General features: G+C 37.5%; 1 protein-coding gene across 2 annotated transcripts in view; it reads left to right on the forward strand.

The window, feature by feature from the left end:
* Positions 1-22,859, forward strand: part of nptnb (neuroplastin b) — a 60,868-nt gene continuing 38,009 nt past the window's right edge. The window contains exons 1-2 of one of the 2 annotated variants that reach the window (XM_082182386.1): positions 1-374; positions 16,454-16,801. In XM_082182386.1, coding sequence (XP_082038512.1) covers positions 296-374; positions 16,454-16,801 — 427 coding nt within the window. In that variant the 5' untranslated portion in view covers positions 1-295. The remainder of the gene's footprint in view (positions 375-16,453; positions 16,802-22,859) is intronic. The other variant, XM_082182385.1, reaches the window with a different exon arrangement.

Raw genomic sequence — 22,859 nt, forward strand, 5'->3', positions numbered from 1 at the left:
AATGAGCCTGCGGGGTGCGCGCACTGACAGCTGAAGGTTCTTCGCGATGACGGACACACCGATGGCCCATCATCATCACCACCATCATCATCTTCAGCATCAGCATCCCTGAGAGCCGAGCATCATCAGCATCTTCATCTTCTTCATCTTCATCCTCATCCATGCATCAGAGCCGCGCCGCGTCTGTCGCGTTTCTCTCCGTGCGTCCGCGCTCCTCCTCAACGCTCCTCCGCGACTGAAGCCGCTCCGCGTCACTCCTCAACGCTCGCGTCTCTTCTCTCTCTCCTCCTGCGGGATGCGGTCCTACACGGGGATGCTCGCGCTGATCCTCATCCACGGGAACCTGATGCTCACATACGTATCATCTCAGAACGGTAAGCATGACGGAACGCGGTCGTGCGGGATCTCTCACAGTGTGTGTGTGTGTGTGTGTGTGTGTGTGTGTGTAATCTGCTTTAGAGGTCGATGCCATCTTTACGATGACAGACACCCCGCTGCATTACAGTCGTGTTGGTGTGTGTTGCATTTAGAGGAGAAGAGATTTGCGCGTAAACACTGACTCGACCCAAGTGGGAGTTAGTTGATGATCTGCGCTCTTCTGCATCAAGCCTGACATTGATTGCACTTTAAATCAGGGCGTTTTAATATTGATGCAGAGAGAATGTTTACAAGGAGTGTTTTCCTTCTCATAGTCTCCAGAGTAATCCGTGTTGTTTACACACTCACCCTTCTGACATTCACACTCTTGCAGGAGATCTCATGCCTCCTGTGTTTGAGGAGAAACACACAGCATTATGTAATGCCCTGATGTTAGTTACTGATGTTATTCTGAACTAATACGCGATAATATGTGTGTGCTTTTGCTTTTTGAAAAGGAAAGCATTGGCTTTGTGCGCTGTAAATAATGAGTGTGTGTCCCTAAAGGCATGTGTGTGTGTGACTCTATATTCTGGAGAGTCACATCTGTGACCAGGAGAGGGCAGATCCATCACCTGAAGAGGGTATTCCCTCCTCGGCCTGGGGAAAAACAGGAACAACACTGAAGCATCAGCAGTTTTATGTCCAAAAGACTGTTTTTGTGCAATACATAAAAAAAATCAAATTTAAAAAAGCATCAAACGTGAAACGTGATCTTTGGTGGAAGCAAGTTTTGGCAGCGCAGATTTCTGGCTGTAAATTGTTTAGAATATAGTTTTCTTTGATCCTGGATTATTTGAATATGACTGATAACCTGGTGTAAGTGTCGGATCAGGAGGAAAGCTGGTCAGATGTGAAGTGTGTAGTTTCTGCACTGAATATTAACACAAAATATTGAGGATCAAGCAGGTTTCCCAGACGTCAGGCCGCTTGAACAGATTCATATTGCTTTATTTATTCCAACTTTCTCATATCCCAGTTTAAAATATAAAGTATTTTATCATTAGAAAAATTCACAATTATATCTAGCTGTGACTTTTGTATTTGTGTATATAGCACTTTAAAAAGTAAATATATATATATAAAGTGTGTGTGTGTGTGTGTGTGTGTGTGTGTGTGTGTGTGTGTGTGTGTGTGTGTGTTTATAAGTCTCTTCATTATGGATCACTGTTATGATGTGTCATGCACTTTTTGAAGCTTGGAAATATTGATTGCCTAGACTTTCAATAGATGGACAAAAAATTATGAGATGATGTTAAAAATATTCATATATATGGCAGTTTTCCCCCGCGTTATGGAAAGCGATATTGATTATCAATATTTTTCAGGGCATCGTAACGAAAAATCGTGACAACACCTGTGTGTGTGTGTGTGTGTGTGTGTGTGTGTGTGTGTGTGTGTGTGTGTGTGTGTGTGTGTGTGTGTGTGTGTGTGTGTGTATGAGTGAGTGAGTGTGTGTATTGTTTTTAAAGTGCTTGTTAAAGTAAAGTATTGAATAAACATGCTCTGCATAAGCGGTAGTAGCAGATACAGTGTGTGTGTGTGTGTGTGTGTATGTAAGTGAGTGAGTGAGTGTGTGTGAGTGAGTATGTGAGTGTGTGTGAAGGTCTGCTTTGATTGTCCAGACATAAGGTCAGTGGCTCTCCTCTATAATCCTGCTATTGTTTGTTAAAGCCTCACCGTTCAGATTCCAGACTCTCGGACTCTCAGTGGGAATCATGAGCACGACTGTCTGATTCTCAGGGATGAACTCTGGGATTCAAGCCACACTTCATATTCATATCTTATTATTGAAATATGGCCAGAATTAAATCAGTGTTTCCTGATACCAACGGAAAGCAATAATTCAGAACCCCAAAGCAACAGGAATATTATTTAATATAGTGGGCATGTTTAGTAAGTTAAAGTAGCCTGGTGTTTAATCATTGCAATATCATATTTTACAGCTTATTATAATCAATAACTTCCCACTTACAAGGAAGAGACCACCTGAGTGACATCATCATCAAGGTCACAGGTTCAATTCCCAGGGAATGCATGAACTGATACAAATATATGCAATGAAAATCACTTTTAAATAGATTACATATTAAATAGAAATTAATATTAAATAGAAATCCACTTATGAAAGTTCCTCAAGATTATGCACTTTTTGGTTTAATACATGCCTAGGTCACTTTTCACCCCAAAATGAGACATATTTTGCATTAAAAAAAAAAAAATTTCACTAGGGGTGTAACAATATATCGTGTCACAATTTATCGCAATACAAAAATGTAACAATATGTATCGTGGATAGTGACTATGTATTGTGCATAATTCACCCAAAATAAAAATTAATGAGAAAACATTCAAGTTTTCAGAGTTTTAGTGTCAGTACTACATTAAACTACTATATAATGTTGAATATAATGTATAATAATGCATTGGGGGAATATTTGTGGGTCCTGATAATGTCAAATGTCTGATGTTACCAGTAAAAAGACCTACATTATTTTAAATATATCTAGTCAGTGAAAGAGTGCAAGCATATTCATCTACAATAATTCAGTATTTTCAGCTTCAGAATCATGAATATTGTTATTATGGCGTCTCTATTGTCGTGTACTTTGGGTTTCAGCACCAAGTCCAAGACTATTCATTTACACACACAATGTAATATCAAATTTAGCAGTTTAATCAACTGTACATTTCTTGTTAACCTTTTATCATGTCTTGGAGTCTCACAATAATATGGTATCGTGAGTTCAGTATCGTGATATGTATCATGAGTTCAGTATCGTGATATGTATCATGAGTTCAGTATCGTGAGTTCAGTATCCTGATATGTATCGTGAGTTCAGTATCGTGAGTTCAGTATCGTGATATGTATCGTGAGTTCAGTATCGTGATATGTATCATGAGTTCAGTATCGTGATATGTATCGTGAGTTCAGTATCGTGATATGTATCATGAGTTCAGTATCGTGATATGTATCGTGAGTTCAGTATCGTGATATGTATCGTGAGTTCAGTATCGTGATATGTATCATGAGTTCAGTATCGTGATATGTATCGTGAGTTCAGTATCGTGATATGTATCATGAGTTCAGTATCGTGAGTTCAGTATCCTGATATGTATCGTGAGTTCAGTATCGTGAGTTCAGTATCGTGATATGTATCATGAGTTCAGTATCGTGATATGTATCGTGAGTTCAGTATCGTGATATGTATCGTGAGTTCAGTATGGTGAGTTCAGTATGGTGAGTTCAGTATGGTGAGTTCAGTATCGTGAGTTCAGTATCGTGATATGTATCGTGAGTTCAGTATGGTGAGTTCAGTATGGTGAGTTCAGTATGGTGAGTTCAGTATGGTGAGTTCAGTATGGTGAGTTCAGTATGGTGAGTTCAGTATGGTGAGTTCAGTATGGTGAGTTCAGTATGGTGAGTTCAGTATCGTGAGTTCAGTATCGTGATATGTATCGTGAGTTCAGTATGGTGAGTTCAGTATGGTGAGTTCAGTATGGTGAGTTCAGTATCGTGAGTTCAGTATGGTGAGTTCAGTATGGTGAGTTCAGTATGGTGAGTTCAGTATCGTGAGTTCAGTATGGTGAGTTCAGTATGGTGAGTTCAGTATGGTGAGTTCAGTATCGTGAGTTCAGTATGGTGAGTTCAGTATGGTGAGTTCAGTATCGAGAGTTCAGTATCGTGAGTTCAGTATCGTGATATGTATCGTGAGTTCAGTATGGTGAGTTGAGTATGGTGATATGTATCGTGAGTTGAGTATGGTGAGTTGAGTATGGTGAGTTGAGTATGGTGAGTTGAGTATGGTGAGTTGAGTATGGTGAGTTGAGTATGGTGAGTTGAGTATGGTGAGTTGAGTATGGTGAGTTGAGTATGGTGAGTTGAGTATGGTGAGTTCAGTATCGTGAGTTCAGTATCGAGATGTGTATCGGATCGTGACATGAGGGCATCGCTACACCACTACTGTCAAATCTCCCTCTCTATAATATAAACATTTATCAAGACACTGAACATGCAAATGAACCCATGACCTTGACGATACTACCGTCATGCTAGAAATCATATCCCAGCAAAATATTCCGAGTCACTGTAAGAGATTGTGCCTGTAAAGTGTTGCTGTGTTTGAGACGTCGAGGCGGGAATCACTGAATCCGGTTTTTAATATTGCGTTGCTGTTTGCTCGTCACATCTGCACACAACAGCTGTCGCCTTCCTTTCACTCCTGCGGTTAATGAATTAATCTGATTGCAGGAATGAAGATGTAAACAGTGTGTGTGTGTGTGTGTGTGTGTGTGTGTGTGTGTGTGTGTGTGTGTGTGAGCTGTTCCTGACTGAAGCAGGACTGTAAATGGCTTTTCTTCACTCTGCTGCGTGTGTCTATTATTAGCTCAGACGCGAGGAGCGAGAACTGTGTCTTTGTAGTTATTCTGTGTGGAAGGGAATCCAGTGACTCTTAATGGACGGGCTTTATAGGGAGGTTTGTGTTTGTGTTCGGTCAGTGTTGTGTGGTTTTATGCTTTATTACAGACTATAATCTCACTCTGATGGAAAGAGAGTATTCCTTGTGGCGTGTTTATGTCTATGAACCATGTCTAATCTGAACTCATGAACAATTCACAGTATAAAAGCACTCCTCTGAGTATAAATAGCCCATGAGTTAGTGTGTGTGTGTGTGTGTGTGTGTGTGTGTGTGTGTGTGTGTGTGTGTGTGTGTGTGTGTGTGTGTGTGTGTGTGTGTGTGTGTGTGTGTGTGTGTGTGTTTTCAAAGGGAAAGTGAAGATTCTGTCATCACGTTCTCACCCTCATGTACGGCTGTGCAACGATTAATCGCATCCAAAACAAAAGTTTGCGTTTATATAATATCTGTGTGTGTACATATTTTGTATACACACACATGCATGTGTATATTAAGAAATATTTGCATGTATATACTGTGTATAGATATTCGTATATAATTTATATTATAATAAATATTAATATTTAATATATAATTTTTTCTTAAATGTATAAATGCATGTGTGTGTATTTGTATATATACAAAATAATTATGCACAGTACACACACACATATATATTATGTAAACACACACTTTTATTTTGGATGCGATTAATCGTTGCACAGTGACTTTCCTTCTAATAAGGACTTATTTTTATTATATAATTGCATTTTTTGTTTTGTGCAGTGTGAACATTCTGCCGAACGTCTGCTTTTGAAAGTGATTAAATGATGACAGAATATTCATTTTTTTGTTGAACTTTAAGTATTGAGCTTCAGCTTTTTGAGATGCTAATTACAGCATTAATCCTCTTTAAGGCAGATATGCTCATATCTCGGGCTTATGCTAGTTGATGTGGTGTGACTTTATCTAAAACATCTCTAACTGCATTTTGATGATTCTTGTAATTATTACACATGCAGCATTTCTGACCTCATATTAATTGAAAATGTTTTACTTTTAATTAATTCGTCACACTGCTGAACCACTTAAAGTGAGCAAGTGAAGATTGTTAAAAACGGAGGAAACTTCAAAGAAATTGTAGATGTACTGTATATTATGCATATAAATATTATGTTGATCAATGCAAAACTACATAAGATATAAAATCTGATGTTTTCTGATTAATTCCATCCAAATGCAGCGAGTTTATGCTGAAAACTAGACAATATAGTATCAGAAAAATATACTTAATTCAAAGGAAAAACATGTTTCTTCTCATTTTAAGCATAAACTCACTAAACTTAGTCATCTTATGATAGTTTACATCTCAAGTAAATGCATCTTGAGTTAAGATTAAATACACTAAGACACGGCATGATGGTGTTTTTCATATAATATTGCATGAAAAAGAAAAATACAATATTACAATAACAAATTAAAAAGAAATAGTATTAAAATAAGGTGTTAAATAATGAATAAAATAAGACATAATTACTAAATCTAATTACTAAAATCATAATTACTAAATACTAAACACCAAATATACGTATAATTAAGATAAGATATAATTACTGTATGCATATCGCAAATTAATGCATCGGATTGACTGGTGTTTTTGGGAAACCTGTTTTTATTATTGCATTATTTTTATGTATATATATATATATATATATATATGGTGATTAAAGTCCATGTGCACTATTTGTACATTTGTACTATTTGTGATATATATACTGTCATTTGGATGACATGTTGAGGCATGTATAAAAACAGCTCATGTTGTTCTTTGCGATGGCGGCGCATTAACTGAGATTGACCAAGAATTGATGTAACACCTGCGAGAGCCGTCAAGAGTTTCCACCGGCTGCGGGAAACATGACTCATTCTCACCGCCCGTGTTTCATAGTCCATATGCAATCTACAGGCGATGAAGAAAGCACAGTAAAAGATGCGATATGCACTGCATCGTGACTCTAAAATCATGAGATAAACACACCACAGATCCCTGATCACTGTTTAATACGGCAGACAGACGCCCGTGACCCGTTCCACCTACTCAACACTCGTCTGTGTGTGTGTGGAAGTGTGGCCTTGTGTTTTTGGATCCACATGGTGTTTTATTGTCCTCCAGGGAGCCGTAGTTCCCACCGGAGAGGTGAAAAACTCAAGCGATCCCGTTAACACACTCAAGCTGCCAAAATCCCACTATTAAACGCCTTAAAAGTCGGCGAGATGCCATTTATAAAAGCATCTATCGCAGAGAGTGGTTATCAATATGCAATGGTTTCAGTGTGCATGCATGCTAGTGCTGAAGTTTAATGCATTTTTCAACATGATTGCATGATCTTTTTCAGTTTTGACTGAGACGTATCGTGAACATGCATCGGGAGCATAAGCTAATTTGGCTGATGTGTGATTGAAAGCCTCAGTGAATGTTGAACACTGCACACATCATCCAGATGTTTCTGTTCCCGAAGCGTGAGGAGGATCGCGCTCCAGTGGAGAAGGGTGTGAAAGCCCAATCTGTTCCTGAGAAAACTCCAGACACGGATGTCTTTATTTCCGAGAGAATATAATTATGGTTCATGTGATCGTGCCTCGGGCAGGGAATTCAACTAAGTGAAAAGATAGTTTTTTCATCGCTTCTCTCATCGAGCCGGCGCTCACCTGAGCACTCGATGAAATCAGCATCAGATTGTTCATGGAATAGCTTGCATTGATGAATCATTCATTATAAGATCAGGAGCATGCTTTAAAGAGGACCTGTTCTGCTCTTTCCACATGCTCATCTGTCTTCAGTGTGTAATAGTGCAGTTTGAGCATGAAAAGATCCAGTTATTCTCTATATCAGTGTCAATAGCTGCGTTTCTATTACAGGTTTTCACAAAACGATAATGCGATATTTTCAATATGCCGATGACGAAATGACGGCATTTCCATTAACCGATGTTATGCGACTAAAACTTAATTTTTTCCTCTCGCTATAAGTTGTCTTCGTTAAATACATGCAAATATGTAAAATGAAAATGGTGTCTTCTTCTTAGGGTTGTGATCTTCCGCTTGCTTCTGCTTTCTCTTCTCTCACACACACACACACACACACACACACACACACACACACACACACACACACACACACAGACACACACACAGACACACACACACACACACACACACACACACACACACACACACACACACACAGACACACACACACACACACACACACACACACACACACACACACACACACACACACACACACACAGACACACACACAGACACACACACACACACACACACACACACACACACAGACACACACACACACACACACACACACACACACACACAGACACACACACACACACACACACACACACACACACACACACACACACACACACACACACACACACACACTACTACTCCACTTCTCAAAGGCCCCTTTTTATAAGGCAAGTTTATTTACAGGTGAAACTCGAAAAATTAGAATATCGTGCAAAAGTTCATTTATTTTAGTAATTCAACTTAAAAGGTGAAACTAATATATTATATAGACTATAGATATTTCAAGCCTTTATTTATTATGATTTTGATGATTATGGCTTATGAAAACACCACCATTTTGAAACATTTTCATAAGCTGTAAGCCATAATAAACTGGCTTACAAAACAAATAATGCTTCCTTTGCAGTTTTGCAAAATATTCCTTTTTCGTATTGCTTGAAAACCACGTCATGCGAGTGTAAAAATGTTTTTGCGATATATGGGAGTTATGTAAATTACTGTTCCTGAACTCCTGAAACGCCTCCATTGTAGTCTCGAGTTTCTTCCGGGAACGAACACGTCACAATATTCCTCATTTAAATAATGAATGCGCAGAATAAAGGGGCGGGGCCTGGTTGAGTTAGTTAGTAGTGTGTTAAACTGGCAGTTATGGAAAGGGGCGGGACATTTCCCAAACACACTCGAAGCGCTCGACCAATCAGAGCACAGTGTGCTTTTCAGAAGGAGGGGCTTCATAGAGACAGGAAGTAAACAGAGCGTTACTGACAGACTGGGAAGAGAGGAGCCGCAACAATGGAGAATATGAGGAAAATAATCAACATTCAAGCAGGAAAACCTGTTCTAGTAGAGCCTGAAAACAACATCAAGAATATGTGCGTAATATGCCGTCTTTAAGAGTCAATTTGATTTCACGTTGACCATATATTTCTTGGTCCATGAATGTTTAAGGCTGAAAAGAAGCTCAGTTGTTGTCAGGGAAGTATGTCTCCACATTTCTGTCTTTTAGTGGTGTTGTTTCCCTGAACAGAGACGAGTGAACACACTGAGCTTGATCCATCTTTTATTTGTGTAAGAATGATGATTAAAAGACGGCTTAGGCGTCCTCTGAGCGCCGGTTCATTTGTCATCCTGAGATTATGTGACAAAACCACCTCTGTCTCCTTGAATGACCTGCCAAAATATCTCCTGTTAGTTTCTTCAGTTTAAAATATGAAATTACTTTCCAAATATCTTTTTAGATAGAGATTGAGAGTGATAATAGGGCTGTGATGAAGCTAATAAAATTAATATTTTTAAATATGTATATTTATATTTTTTGACATTAAAGTTTAAGTTTTAATGCTAATGCAGTTAAATAGTGTAATTTTTTTTATTAATTGTATTATTATTATTTTCTGCTCACCAATACAGTCATTTGTATTGTTAATTTGATGAAAATACAGTAAAATTTGTGAGATATTATTACAATTTAAACTATCTGTTTTCTATGTGAATATACAGTAAAGTGTAATTTATTTCTGTGATTAAAGCTGAATTTATTTCAGTAAAAATACAGTAAAAATCACAAAATATTATTGTAATGTAAATCATCTGTTTTCTATGTGAATATATAGTAAAGTGTCATTTATTCCTGTGATCAAAGCTGAATTTTCAGCATCATTACTCCAGTCTTCAGTGTCACATGATCCTCCAGAAATCATTCTAATATGATGAGTTGATGCTCAAGAAACATTTATGATTATTATCGATGTTGAAAACAGTTAGTTCATATTTTGGTGAAAACCATGATACATTTTGTTTGATGAATAGAAATGTCAAAAGAACAGCATTTATTGGAAATATAATATTTTATAACATTATAAATGTCTTTAATGCCACTGAATGCGTCTTTGATGAGTTAAAGCATTCGTTTCTTTGAGGAAAATAAATATGTGCGATAGTGAATAATATATGATATCACTGATATTAGATGAATACATTTTGACGTGTTGTATTGATATTTTGGTGTGTGAGCTCCAGCCGTGCGCTGTAGATCTGTAAATCTCTCGGGATGATTGAGTCTCGATCTTCAGAAGTCGCTGGTTCTTGGAGTGGAGCCTAGCCTAGCGTCGCGGACAGCATTCATCACACTCCAAGGTTAAACTCAAGCGCAGTTTAGAAACCATGAGCGCCGTCATCATGCCAATGTGATATTTCATATTTCTGCCCAGAGGAAAGAACGATCACAAATGAGATCTAGAGTTGATTCTCCTAGACAGTTCGTCTTACTGAAGTCTCCTGAGAAGAGGCTAGTGAGATCTGTGTTGACTACATCTCTCCCAGAAGAAAAGGAGATATATATTTATATATATACACACTGGTCAAAAGTTTAGATCGGTAAGATTTTTAATGTTTTTAAAAGAAGTCTCTTCTGCTCACCAAAGCTGCATTTATTTGATAAAAAAACGGTATTATTGTGAAATATTATGACAATTTAAAATGACTGTTTTCTATTTTAATATATTTTAAAGTGTAATTTATTCCTGTGATCAAAGCTGAATTTTCAGCATCATTACTCCAGTCTTCAGTGTCACATGATCCTTCACAAATCATTCTGATATGATGATTTGATGCTCAAGAAACATTCATTATTATTTCCAATGTTGAAAACAGTCGTGTACAATTTTTTTTTCAAAATTCTTTGATGATAGAAAGTTCAAAAGAACAGCATTTATTTAAAATAGAATATTTTCTAACATTATAAATGTCTTTACTGTAACTTTTGATCAGTTTAACTCATCCTTGATGAATAAAAGTATTGATTTATTTTATATATTTCCCCAAAAAATAAAATGAAAATTCTTACTGACTCCAAACTTTTGAACGGTAGAGTTTAATGTTACAAAAGCTTTATATTTCAGATAATGCTGTTCTTTTCAACTTTCTATTCATCAAAGCATCATGAAATAAAAAATTAAAAAACTGTTTTCAACACTGATAATAATCATAAATGTTTGTTGAGCATCAAATCATCATATTAGAGTGATTTGTGAAGGATCATGTGACACTGAAGACTGGAGTAATGATGCTGAAAATTCAGCTTTGATCACAGGATATAAATTACAGTTTAAAATATATTAAAATAGAAAAAAGTCATTTTAAATTGTCATAATATTTCACAATATTACTGTTTTTTTTATTATTGTTTTTTATCAAATAAATGCAGCCTTGGTGAGCAGAAGAGACTTTTAAAAACATAAAAAATCTTACCGATCTAAAACTTTTGACCAGCAGTGTATATATATATATATAGTTCCATCATTCTATTATAGAACCTAGAACCTTTTAGGGGTTCCATCATGTGATCATTTTTATGAATTAAAGGTGACATATTATGCCTCTTTTCACAAGATGACATGTAATATATATCTATGGTGTCCCCAGAATGTGTCTGTGAAATTTCAGCTCAAAATTCCCACCGGATCATTTATTATAGCTTGTCAAATTTGCCCTTTTTGGGTGTGAGCAAAAACTTGCCGTTTTGTGTGTGTGTGTGTGTGTGTGTGTGTGTGTGTGTGTGTGTACATGTTTTTCTACCCCGGTGGGGACTTAAACCTGAATGCACACAGACTCATGGGGACTCGTGTCACCGTGGGGACCTAAATTGAGGTCCCCATGGGTACAAAAGCTTATAAATCATACAGAATTAGTTTTTTTGAAAATGTAAAAATGCAGAATGTCTCCTGTGATGGGTAGGTTTAGGGATAGGGGCAGTGTAAGGGGATAGAATATACAGTTTGTACAGTATAAAAACCATTACGTCTATGGAGAGTCCATATTTTGACATGCTTGCAGAGAAAGGCTCACCAAAATACTGGGTTTCACTTTTCACGTTTTCTGTGTTGGTAGAAGCACCGGGGACCCGATTATAGCATCTATATATATATCTCACCGCTGGAAACATGAAAGTGTATTTAAATTTGGTAATTTATGCTAATCGGTGAAGTATCGCTTTAAACAGGGAAAAGTCAGATTCTCATGATATGTCCCCTTTAAGCAGCGTGTAAACATACTTTATCACTAGGAGAGAGAAAAAATGAAATAACCCCTTAAACATGTAGTATGCAAGTATTATGCAAACATTTAAGACATTTGTCATAAAGTGTTCTTTAAAATTGAGTAAAGAACCCTAGCGTTCTCTATAGAACCTTTATTTTCCCCAAGAGTGTTAGTAACACTTTACAATAAGGTTTCATTAGTTAACATGAACTAAAAATGACAAATACTTCTAAAGCATTTTCTAATACATTATTACAATCAAAAGTCAATATTTAATAAACCTGAGCTAATATTGAACAGCTGTATTTTTATTAACTAATGTAAACAAAGATGAAAAAATACTGAAACAAATGTGTTGCTCATTGTTAGTTCATGTTAATTAATGCATTAACCAACTTTAACTAATGAACCTTATTATAGTGTTACTGACTTATACATTTTAGGAGAAATGACTGCAGAAACATATCAGTTACACTTTATTTTAAGGTGTCATTGTTACAGTGTCATTATATATTTAAGTACTGAGTAATATTGAGTAACTACATGTACTTACTATAGGGTTAGGGAATGATTAGGGTTTGGTTGAGGGTTAGTTGCGTGTAATTATGCATAATTTACTGTTATTAAAGTACATGTAACATATGTAACAGTGACATTGTAAAATAAAGTGTTACCAAATATTTTAGTCTTGTTTTTCAGTTCTAAATGACTAAATAAAGATACATTTACTGGAAAAGCAACATTGCTGGAGGTATTAAGTCTTGTTTACTGTAAATAAATAAATAAAAATAATGAAGTGAGTTTATTCCTAAAACAAGGGAAATATCTCCCAAATGTGTCCGGAAAATAAACCTATTTCAAAGGAAAACCAAGTTTTGTTTTTCTGCCCCCATTGGCAAATATTAGTTCTTGTTTTAAGCATAAAGTCGCTTAATTTTAATACATTTTCTAGTGTGATTTTCCTGCTCAAGTGCATGTATCTTGATTTAAGAAGGTATAGATATTTGTAGTGGAAAACAACTGTGATGATTAACCTCACGTTCTATCTTGTGTGTAATGATGATCAGATGAATCTCCTCCAGACTGTGTGTGACTAAGGTCACATGTTTGTGGCTCACACCACCTGTGCATTAGTCAGCTCTGACATCTCACGGATACATCATGTGACAATCTGATAGCGTAAACAGGAGCGATGTAAAAGCATCAGGGGTCGAGCGTAATCCAGTCACGAGTGGATCTGATGTGTGATGCAAGCGTGTTTCTGTTCTCTTCACCTTTCTGTGGGTCTTACCGCGAGAGCTGTGAACTCCTGCAAACCTTCAGAAATCATTTCATTTACAGGCCCTGGTAATCCCTGACGATAATAACTTCATCTCGCAGGGCATCATCTCTCTCCGTATCTCACTGTTTCCCAGGATAAGTAGAGATGCTGGTGTGTGTTCGCCATCTGGAGCTTTGCAAAATACCTTTTCTTAAGCGCTTAGAGGCTCACTGCAAAACACCAAAAAACAAGACAAATCTGTGTTTTTGTCTTGTTTTCCAGTGAGAAAAATATCTAAACATCCTTAAAACAAGATGCATTTATTAGAGAAGCAAAAATGTGTGAAATAGTAAGACTTGCTTTCAGAGAATTTATCTTGGATTCAGTTTATTTGACCAAATGCTTTCTTGTTTTAATGTTTATGCAGTTTAACAATGAGGTGAGAGAAACAAATCAAGTAAAAGTCAAATTTATAATATATATATATTCTCTAAAAGCAAGAAAGAAAGCAATTATTTTACACACTGTTGCTTCTTACATTCTTGTTTTTAAGGGTTTTTACTGGAAATATATTGGTAAAGACAAAAATGGTGGTTATGCATTGCATTTTTTTAATCAAATTTCAATAGGCAAAATTGTAAATGAAAAATGATCTTAAATGCATTTATTCTACATAACATATGTATTTTCGATTTTGCTTCACAAGTAAAAGTACCCCATTATGTTATTTTAAAGATTCCTAATGTTGTTTCGGCGTCTCCTACAGCAGATTTACAGTCATCCAAGGTCAAAAACATATTAATTTCCTCATAATCTCCACTGCAGCGTCAGCTCTTTTCTCTCAGTGTCTGAAACGCTTCCATCAAGGATTCAGTCTCTCTAAGCTCCGCCTCTCTGAGAGCCGCTCTGCTGTGATTGGTCAGAAAGCAAACGCTCATTATCATATCTGAATCTCAGCTCTTGATCACAGTGATACGAACAGTAACGATGGCGTGGGTTTTACCGTATCAATCTCAGAAAACAGTGTCTTCTCGACATGAACAACACGAACCAAACTCTTCCAGTCTCAGATACACTACAGTGTTTGAGGGCGGAGCTAAGAGACGCTGCTCAGCCAATCAAGACCACAGGCTGGCATTATGCTAATTAGTTACATTGTTATGTAGGTTTGTAACAGGAAGTGAGACTGGAATCACTGACAACTCGTTTCAGAATCACTAACCCTCTTTTTGGAGACAATAACTGTATTTGTGTACCTGAGCTTTGATCTTTAAAACTAGCGGCACTTTAAGGATTTTTTGTATGTTTCACTGGAAAAGATATTGGTAAAGAATGAAATGTTGATTATGCAAATTATTATTAAACCTGATAATAAAAAATCATGTTAAAGTAGAAGCTTTTATTCTACATAACCAGTTATCCATGCTATATTTTCTACCGAAGAGACATTGAGAAAGGGCATGACTGACGTGTGAAGAGCAGACTCGCCGTTTCCTTGAGCGTTTAAAGAAGACCGTAAATGATCCTGCTAATATGAAGCAAAACACTGTGTCCTTTCAGACCGCACGTATTCCTTTATGTGCAAATGATTTTCTCTTCTTGTCTGTCATGTATAAGATATTGGTAAAATGGATAGAGCCTCAGTTTAATACGTACACTGAAAAAAAAACACTATTTTTGGTAACACTTTCCAGTAAGATTACATTAGTTAACTATATTGTTAACTACACATCTTGCACATTGTAAGTTAATGCATTAACCACTGTTAACTAGTGGGACCTTATTAGCTACGTTTACATGGACACCTTATGTTTCAATCGGAATGAAATCAATCCGATTGATGAATCCGAACACGGTGTTTACATGAACGATAAATAAAGTAATCTGGTTGATGTGCGCGTTTATATGCCACAAGCTTTAAGAGTTTCAAGAGTCAAGAAACAAGAGTTTCCCGCTGTTCGCGCATAATTCTGTTAAATTGGTTCTTTATTGGTTTAAAAAAGCAGACTTAATATGTATCCGTCCCTGGTCATGATTTGGAGAATGAGCATATGAACCGTTGTGCCGTGCTGCTTATCATCACGCAGTAAAATTGCCCAAACCAGTCGTCTGTGGATGAGAATCCGAAACAAGGACTGGTGGGACGTTGTCCTGCTCCACTTCACAGTGAAAGGAGAAGTTTATAATGACGGGACACTTATTTATACAACACTTTATTCAACAGGAAGAACAGCTCGTTCCTCATGTCATACGCCATTACGCTATTTCAACGTCATTGCACATGCGCAGTCCTTAAAGTTTCGGTTTTCAATCCAATCAAGTGTTTACATGTTCTCTCGATCGGATTACAAAAGGAATAAACCACTCCTTTCAATCGGATCGATTAAGGCGTTTACATGAAGGTCCGATTGAGCCGTCAATCCGATTATAAGGGTCCATGTAAACGCAGATATTGTTAAGTGTTACAATTATGGCGTGAACTTGAAATTCTGAAGTCAAAAAACTGGAATAATATTTTGTAAAACAGACTCTAACAATCATTTTCATAGTGTATGTGTAGAAATATGTAAACATGAATGAGAATGAGTTCTAAAGGGAAAATTCACTCAAAAATGAACATTTTGCCATCATTTACTCATGCCGTTCCAAACCTGTATGCTGTTATTCTTTAACATTTATTTGTGTGTGCCATTAGAGCATGCGGGAAAGCAAATGATGGCCACATTTTTATTTCTGGCTGAACTATCCCTTCACGGTTTTACTCAGATGTACTTTCGAGCCTTGAAGGTCATGTTATACTGTGATGTAAAATGAAGAGCGTCCGAGTGTCCATTAACCTGTTATTCTCTCTTCCACAATATTCCCAAACTGTTTTCCACTCATCTCTGATTTGTGGCTTGTTTCTTCATGATTTACATTTGGATCATACTTCTTTTGTGTTCTCCGACTGATCCGACGCTTTGGTTTTCTCTCGCACATCCCTCTTCTCCCACACTTTCCCCTCCAGCTGGGTTTGTGAAGTCTCCGATGTCGGAGATCAAGCTCACGGGAGACGCGTTTGAGCTGTACTGTGATGTGGTCGGGAGCCCGGTGCCGGAGATCCAGTGGTGGTATGCTGATATTAACAGGGCCGACTCCTTCAAGCAGCTTTGGGACGGGGCCCGTAAGCGGCGGGTGTCCATCAACACGGCCTACGGGACCAACGGCGTGAGCGTTCTGGCCATCTCTCGCCTCACGCTGGAGGACGCCGGGATCTACGAGTGTCGGGCCAGCAATGACCCGCGACGCAACGACCTGCGCCAGAACCCGGCCATCAGCTGGATCCGAACGCAAGCCACCATATCCGTGTTGCAGAGTGAGTTATCTGTGCACTGTAGAGCTAGAGACGCTGAGATCTCTCCAGCTGAACTAGTCTAGGGCTTGGCGGCATGATTTTGCTCTCACGTTTATCCACCTTATTTTGCAAAACAGAAGCCATAGAGGATATGCACTGATGACACTTTCCCACTGGAAAACGCCTCCTCAGCCGGACTGAGTGGCACAAGAAAAAAAAATGCATGACTGGATTTAAAGGGATAGTTCACTTTGAAATTAAATTTTGGTATGTTTTAGCTTACCTCAAGGGCATCCAAGATGTAGGTGTCTTTTTTTCCGCAGTAGTTTCAATTTTGATATTTTTAGGTCAAACCGTTCTTGTCTGTCAGTCATATAATGCAGGTCGATGGTCACTGTCTCAAAGAGCATGCACAGAGTCCAAATTAAAACAATTCCCATTCGTCCAAATTAAACAATTCCCCATCGTAAGTACACATTGATGGCCTAAGACACGAAACGAGCGGTTTGTGTGAGAAAACGAACAGTATTTATATTGGCTACCAATGCGACATCTAGTGTATATATCTATACCCGCCCGCGCCCTCAGATCACTTGGACGTGGCTGTGTATAAGTGGTAAAAACGATATAAATACTGTTCGTTTTCTCAAATATCAAAATTGAAACTACTGCGGAAAAAAAGACACCTACATCTTGGATGCCCTTGAGGTAAGCTAAAACATACCAAAATTTAATTTCAAAGTGAACTATCCCTTTAATAGGAGAAACTGCGAAAACGCCAGTAAAACGAACGATTATCAGTTTAAACTAAAGGTTGGACTCGATTTAGTGTTTTTTACAACTTACCGAAGATCCAGTGATCATGGATATTGACATGCAGCAGGAATCGTGTTTCCTCACATTTATATGAGCCTGATTTCCACGCCGGGGAAATACATAAAGCTAATTTGCCTGTGAACGCTTTATAGACCCCTTTTCAGTTGGTAAACATGGTGACGTTTTTTGTGGGCGGAGCTTAGGTGGAGGCAGAACGATCCCTCTGGCCGCATCACTAACGTTAGTTAGTTTGATTACACTTTCTTACCAGGTTCTTCAAAAAGTCTAGTCACAATCAATCAAAACAATGTATAGAATCATAGATGATTCACCAATAATTACAATAATTTAGAAAACATTATGCGATAAAATTTCAATTTGGAGCCTGTACTCCGTCTATTCTTGCACCCAACAACACAACAAGATGACATTTAATAACAATAATAATAATTTAAGCTCCTTATTATGTAGCCGAACCTGTGCGGGTTTGTATTGGCCGCCTCCAGTTTTCCCTTTGTTTTGCCTCCAGCTAACGCCGTGACGTAACTGTGACGTCGGCGCAAAAGGGGTTTATATAAATACAATATAGGTGTAAATCCATGTGATCACTTATATTAATGTTATATATATCATCATATCGTCCAGCCTTAAAACTTGTGTAGTTTTTTGTCAGTGTTTATTTAAAAACAGAATATAGGTAAATAATTAATTGATGAGTTGTCAATACAATATAACAATACAATATATAGTGTATGATTTTACCCCATAATTCAGCATATTGACACAAAATGAAAACTGCAAATCCAGCTTTCTCTGCCTGGATCCAGTTGTTTCTGTGAATCGCAGCGATTCATTTGCTTCTCTGTTCTGAAGCTTTCGGGAGTCAAATCTAGTTGTACAGTCGATCTCAAAGCTCTTTCCCGTTTTAGATGTGTTTTGTGTGTTTTTCGCATCATTCACGCTGAAAACGTCTTGCCACTCAGTGTGTGTAAGCGCAGTCACTCCGGCCGACGGTGGCGTCACACGCATACACACTATTGTCTGTGAATGTGCGAGACTTCGATTGATTAGCCTCTATGAAGTAGAAGAATAACAAGTGCACTTATGCTCAAACTGTTTAATGATCGTGATAATAAACAAATTCCAGTTTGCATTATCAAGCAACATAATGGACTTATCTAGAAGCCTTGTACATTCAAGTTGCATATCCGGCTCTTACGTTAAAAATAAGGTGGATGCCTGTGGTGTAATGTTTGTTTACTCTGCTGACATTTCCAGTGTTGATGGTTTGATTTTAATGGGAGTGATTTAGTGTAACTGCGACCATATGAATCCAGAGCTGATGTGCATTGCATGTGTTTAATGATCAAGGTTTCGCATCTTTCAGAGCTGAACTGCTTAACCATGCTTTTTAAAATCTGATTCAATTCCTGAATTTGAGTTGAGGTGGCAAACTAAGAGTTGAATTGCATTTTGAATTAGAAATTCAAATTTTTGTCAACTTGCTGTTTTAAAAAAAAGCTAAGCAAAAAAGTTTTTGAAAATCAGACAAAAATACAAGACGGTGTACTAAACCGCTTTAGTGGGGTAAGAACTACAATCCCATGATGCATTGCGAACAGTATAATCAAATTAAAAATGATGTAGAATTATAGAAACGACTCATTTAGGTTTTGTGAGAGCAAAGTGAGATCGGCTCATTACGTCATTCGCGGTGCTTTATGGAAGTGGGCGGAGCTAAAGAGCACTTTTGGTGCATTCTGATCTTCGATTCTCTGATTGGTGACATTTTCTGCAAAGCATCATGGGTAATGTAGTTTTTCACCAGAAATTCCACTGTTAAACATGATTATTTTAAAAAATAAGCTGAAATAATGCAGGCTGACGGCTTCAATGGAATCAAATACCATCGATTGACAAGTTCGTAGCTCACAGTAAGCCGGTGTTTAAATGTTTAAAGGTTATTGTTAAAAATAAATTTCTCAGTGGAGAAAATGAATGCACTCAAATCAAATCCCGGTAATCTTTGGCAGTTCAGTTCAACTTCACACTCTTGAACTGAAAGTGAGTCACTTCTTTAATTCTAAATTTTGCACAACCCTGGTGTACTTCAGCTATTTTATGGTATGCACTTTCACTCATATTTATAGTGCAATTTCTGTTTTATGAAATTGACTTCTTTTTTTTGCTATGAATGTTATCTGATCTTTTGGTTTGTGTTCTTCATATAAAAAGAGGAAAGAATCAAATGATATGAAGCACCTTTGATTTACAAAGTATTTAAATCATCGGATCATCCCAAGATAGTTATTAACACATGATTATGTAATACATAAAGCATATTTGGAGAGAAAAATATTGGTAACACTTTATTTTAAGGTGTCATTGTTACAGTGTAATTATATATTTAAGTACTGAGTAATATTAAGCAACTACATGTACTTACTATAGGGTTAGTGTAGGATTAGGATTTGGTTGAGGGTTAGTTGCATGTAATTATGCATAATTTACTGTTATTACTATGGTAAGTACATGTAACATATGTAACAAGGACACTGTAAAATAAAGTGTGACCAAAATATCTATAACAAAATTGTGATTGTGGTCATATTATGTTCATTCGAGATCTGATCTTTTGGTTTGTGTTCTTCATATAAAAAGAGGAAATAATCAAATGACAGGAAGCACCTTTGATTTACTGGATCATCCCAAAATAGTCATTAACACATGATTATGTAATTCATAAAAATATAACGAAATTGTGAATTTGCTCACACCGCCAACAAACAAAAAATAAAACAAAACCCCATATTATGTTCCTTTGAGTTATTTTTCTTTGACTTGGGACAGAATTGTATTGATTTCTTCTGTATTTTCCGATGGTTTGACCCTGGTGTGTCCGAATGTCACCCTTTCCTTTTGGCAGACTTTGAGGATTCCCGCTGAATTCAATAGTCTCTCACTCCCCGTCCTCTCCTAATGCCCTTGAGCCTCTTGTTATGGATGACCACAAACCCAGACAAATCCCTCGCTCTCTGTCTGCCTCTCCTCCTCCTCCTCCTCCTCCTCCTCACTCCTCCTTCCATCACTGCTTCCCGTTTCTGGTTAACATTTTTGTTTCATTTAGTCTGTTTGTTTTTCAGTTTTTTGTTGCACTGCGTGGGTTTTTTATTTCCTTCAAAGGCCGACCTCGTGTGCAGAGCGTAAAGCCTGACGGCGCTTTGAAGTCATGCCGGGTTTTATCCGTGCATTTTTGTCCTTGGGAAAGGGTGGATGGGACCAGGAAGAAGACACAAGGGGTCATTACAGTTACACGGCAGTTCCTTATCTTAATACCTTGAGAAAAACCAAAAATCCTGAGATTATCTGGGTGGGCCATCTGTTATAAAACTGCCCCGTGTGCCGGAGGATGACCTTGTGCCTTCTTTACATTTGCCTGTGATTCAGTAATGACATTATATTCAGATCCTCAAACGTGATTAATAGTGCATGTTTAACTGAAGATCAGGGATTACTGTCCATCATCTTCACTTGCTGAATAAAACACACGTCTGTTTATGACAAATGCAAAACATGCTTGATATTCTGTCATTACTGAGAGTCAGTGTTTTCATATTATATACATGTGATACGGCATCGTCACATCATCACATGCATATAACAGGCTATACATGCGGAAGCGCTGCGGATGATGTATAGTTTGTCAGGAGATTTGCGGTGGTCTTGTCGAGCTTCATAGGTTTCAGCGTGCTTGTGTGTGTGTGTGTGTGTGTGTGTGTGTAGAGGCTTTAGCGTGTTAATATTTTCACCCACAAAACTTCTCTTCACAGTTTTCTTCCTGGCTGAGAAATCGATTTCTTGTTGTTTTTGGCCGAGGATTGTGAGCCGGAAATTAAATCCACTGATTGACCATTAAACTCTTTCCTCTTAGCAGGTGTCCTCCAGATGACCTTCGACTGGATCTCCACACTGATATTGGTGTGTGTGTGTGTGTGTGTGTGTGTGTGTGTGTGTGTGTGTGTGTGTGTGTGTGTGTGTGGCCGAGAGAGAGAGAGAGAGACAGAGAACTGGCAGTAACGTTCCCCTCGGATAAAGCAAACTGCAGGAGAAGGTGTGAGGAATGCTAATTGGCTCATCCGATGCTCCTCCCCCAGAGTGGGAATGATATCTAGAGGTTTTACTGTACGAGCGCTGGGTGATTATTTTCCGTCTGGATGCTGAGGTTGCTACGGTAGAGCCGCTCGACACACAACAGACACTTCCTCATCTGATTATAGCCTGTACATTTAGATGGAAAAGTAGTGATATTTATTATTTGCTTGTGGTCCCAGACTTTTGCCACAGTTATTAACATAGTAAATCTTTTATATTGAGTAAATTTTTTTAGAATTGCATGTACATTTATAACACTATACTTTGCGTTTTTTGCAGCATTGAATTACAAGAAACTAGTTACCGCTGTTGTGTTTCGACTACAACATCTGAGGGTGTGAGCACAGATTTGACATCTTACCTGTTTATTTTATGCATGACCGACACATATGCATATTAATATGCATATTATGCAATATGCAATAATGCATACAAATATGCATCACATTATTAATAGGGCCAGATTTACTAACGGACACTTTCTCATCTGATCAGTGCCTGTACATTTAGATGAAAAAGTTTGACCATAAAAAGTAGTGATATTTAGTTATTTGAGCTTGTGGTCCCAGACGTTTGCCAGTTATTAACATCATAAATCAAAGGGTTTTTTTTTGTTGTTTTTTTAATGCATGTACATTTATAACACTATATTTTGCGGTTGTTTGTGGCATTGAATTACAAGAAACTGTTAACACTGCTGTGTTTCCACTACAACGGCTGAGGGTGTGAGCACAGATTTGACATCTTACCTGTTTATTTTTTGCATGACCGACACATATGCATATCAATATGCATATTGTGCAATACTGCATATTATGCAATATGCAATAATGCATATTCATATGCATCACATTATTAATAGGGCCAGATTTACTAAGCGCTCACTCCAGCGCAAACCCTCTTTTGGCGTTAAAAACTACTGTCAGGATTTACTAAAGACACGCCGTGAAAGATGAGCTCTAAAAGATGAGGACAGGCTTATTTTTGCACCGTAGTGCATATGCATTTGTAGGAGTTTCCCTTTCAGATGCAAGATTTATGGGAGGAGAGTTTGCGGTTTGTGCTCGTCAATTCACTAGTATTTGCACCATTATTTACCACCCAAAAACAA

Source organism: Leuciscus leuciscus, assembly GCF_965113295.1.
Source record: "Leuciscus leuciscus genome assembly, chromosome: 10".
NCBI lineage: Eukaryota > Metazoa > Chordata > Actinopteri > Cypriniformes > Leuciscidae > Leuciscus > Leuciscus leuciscus.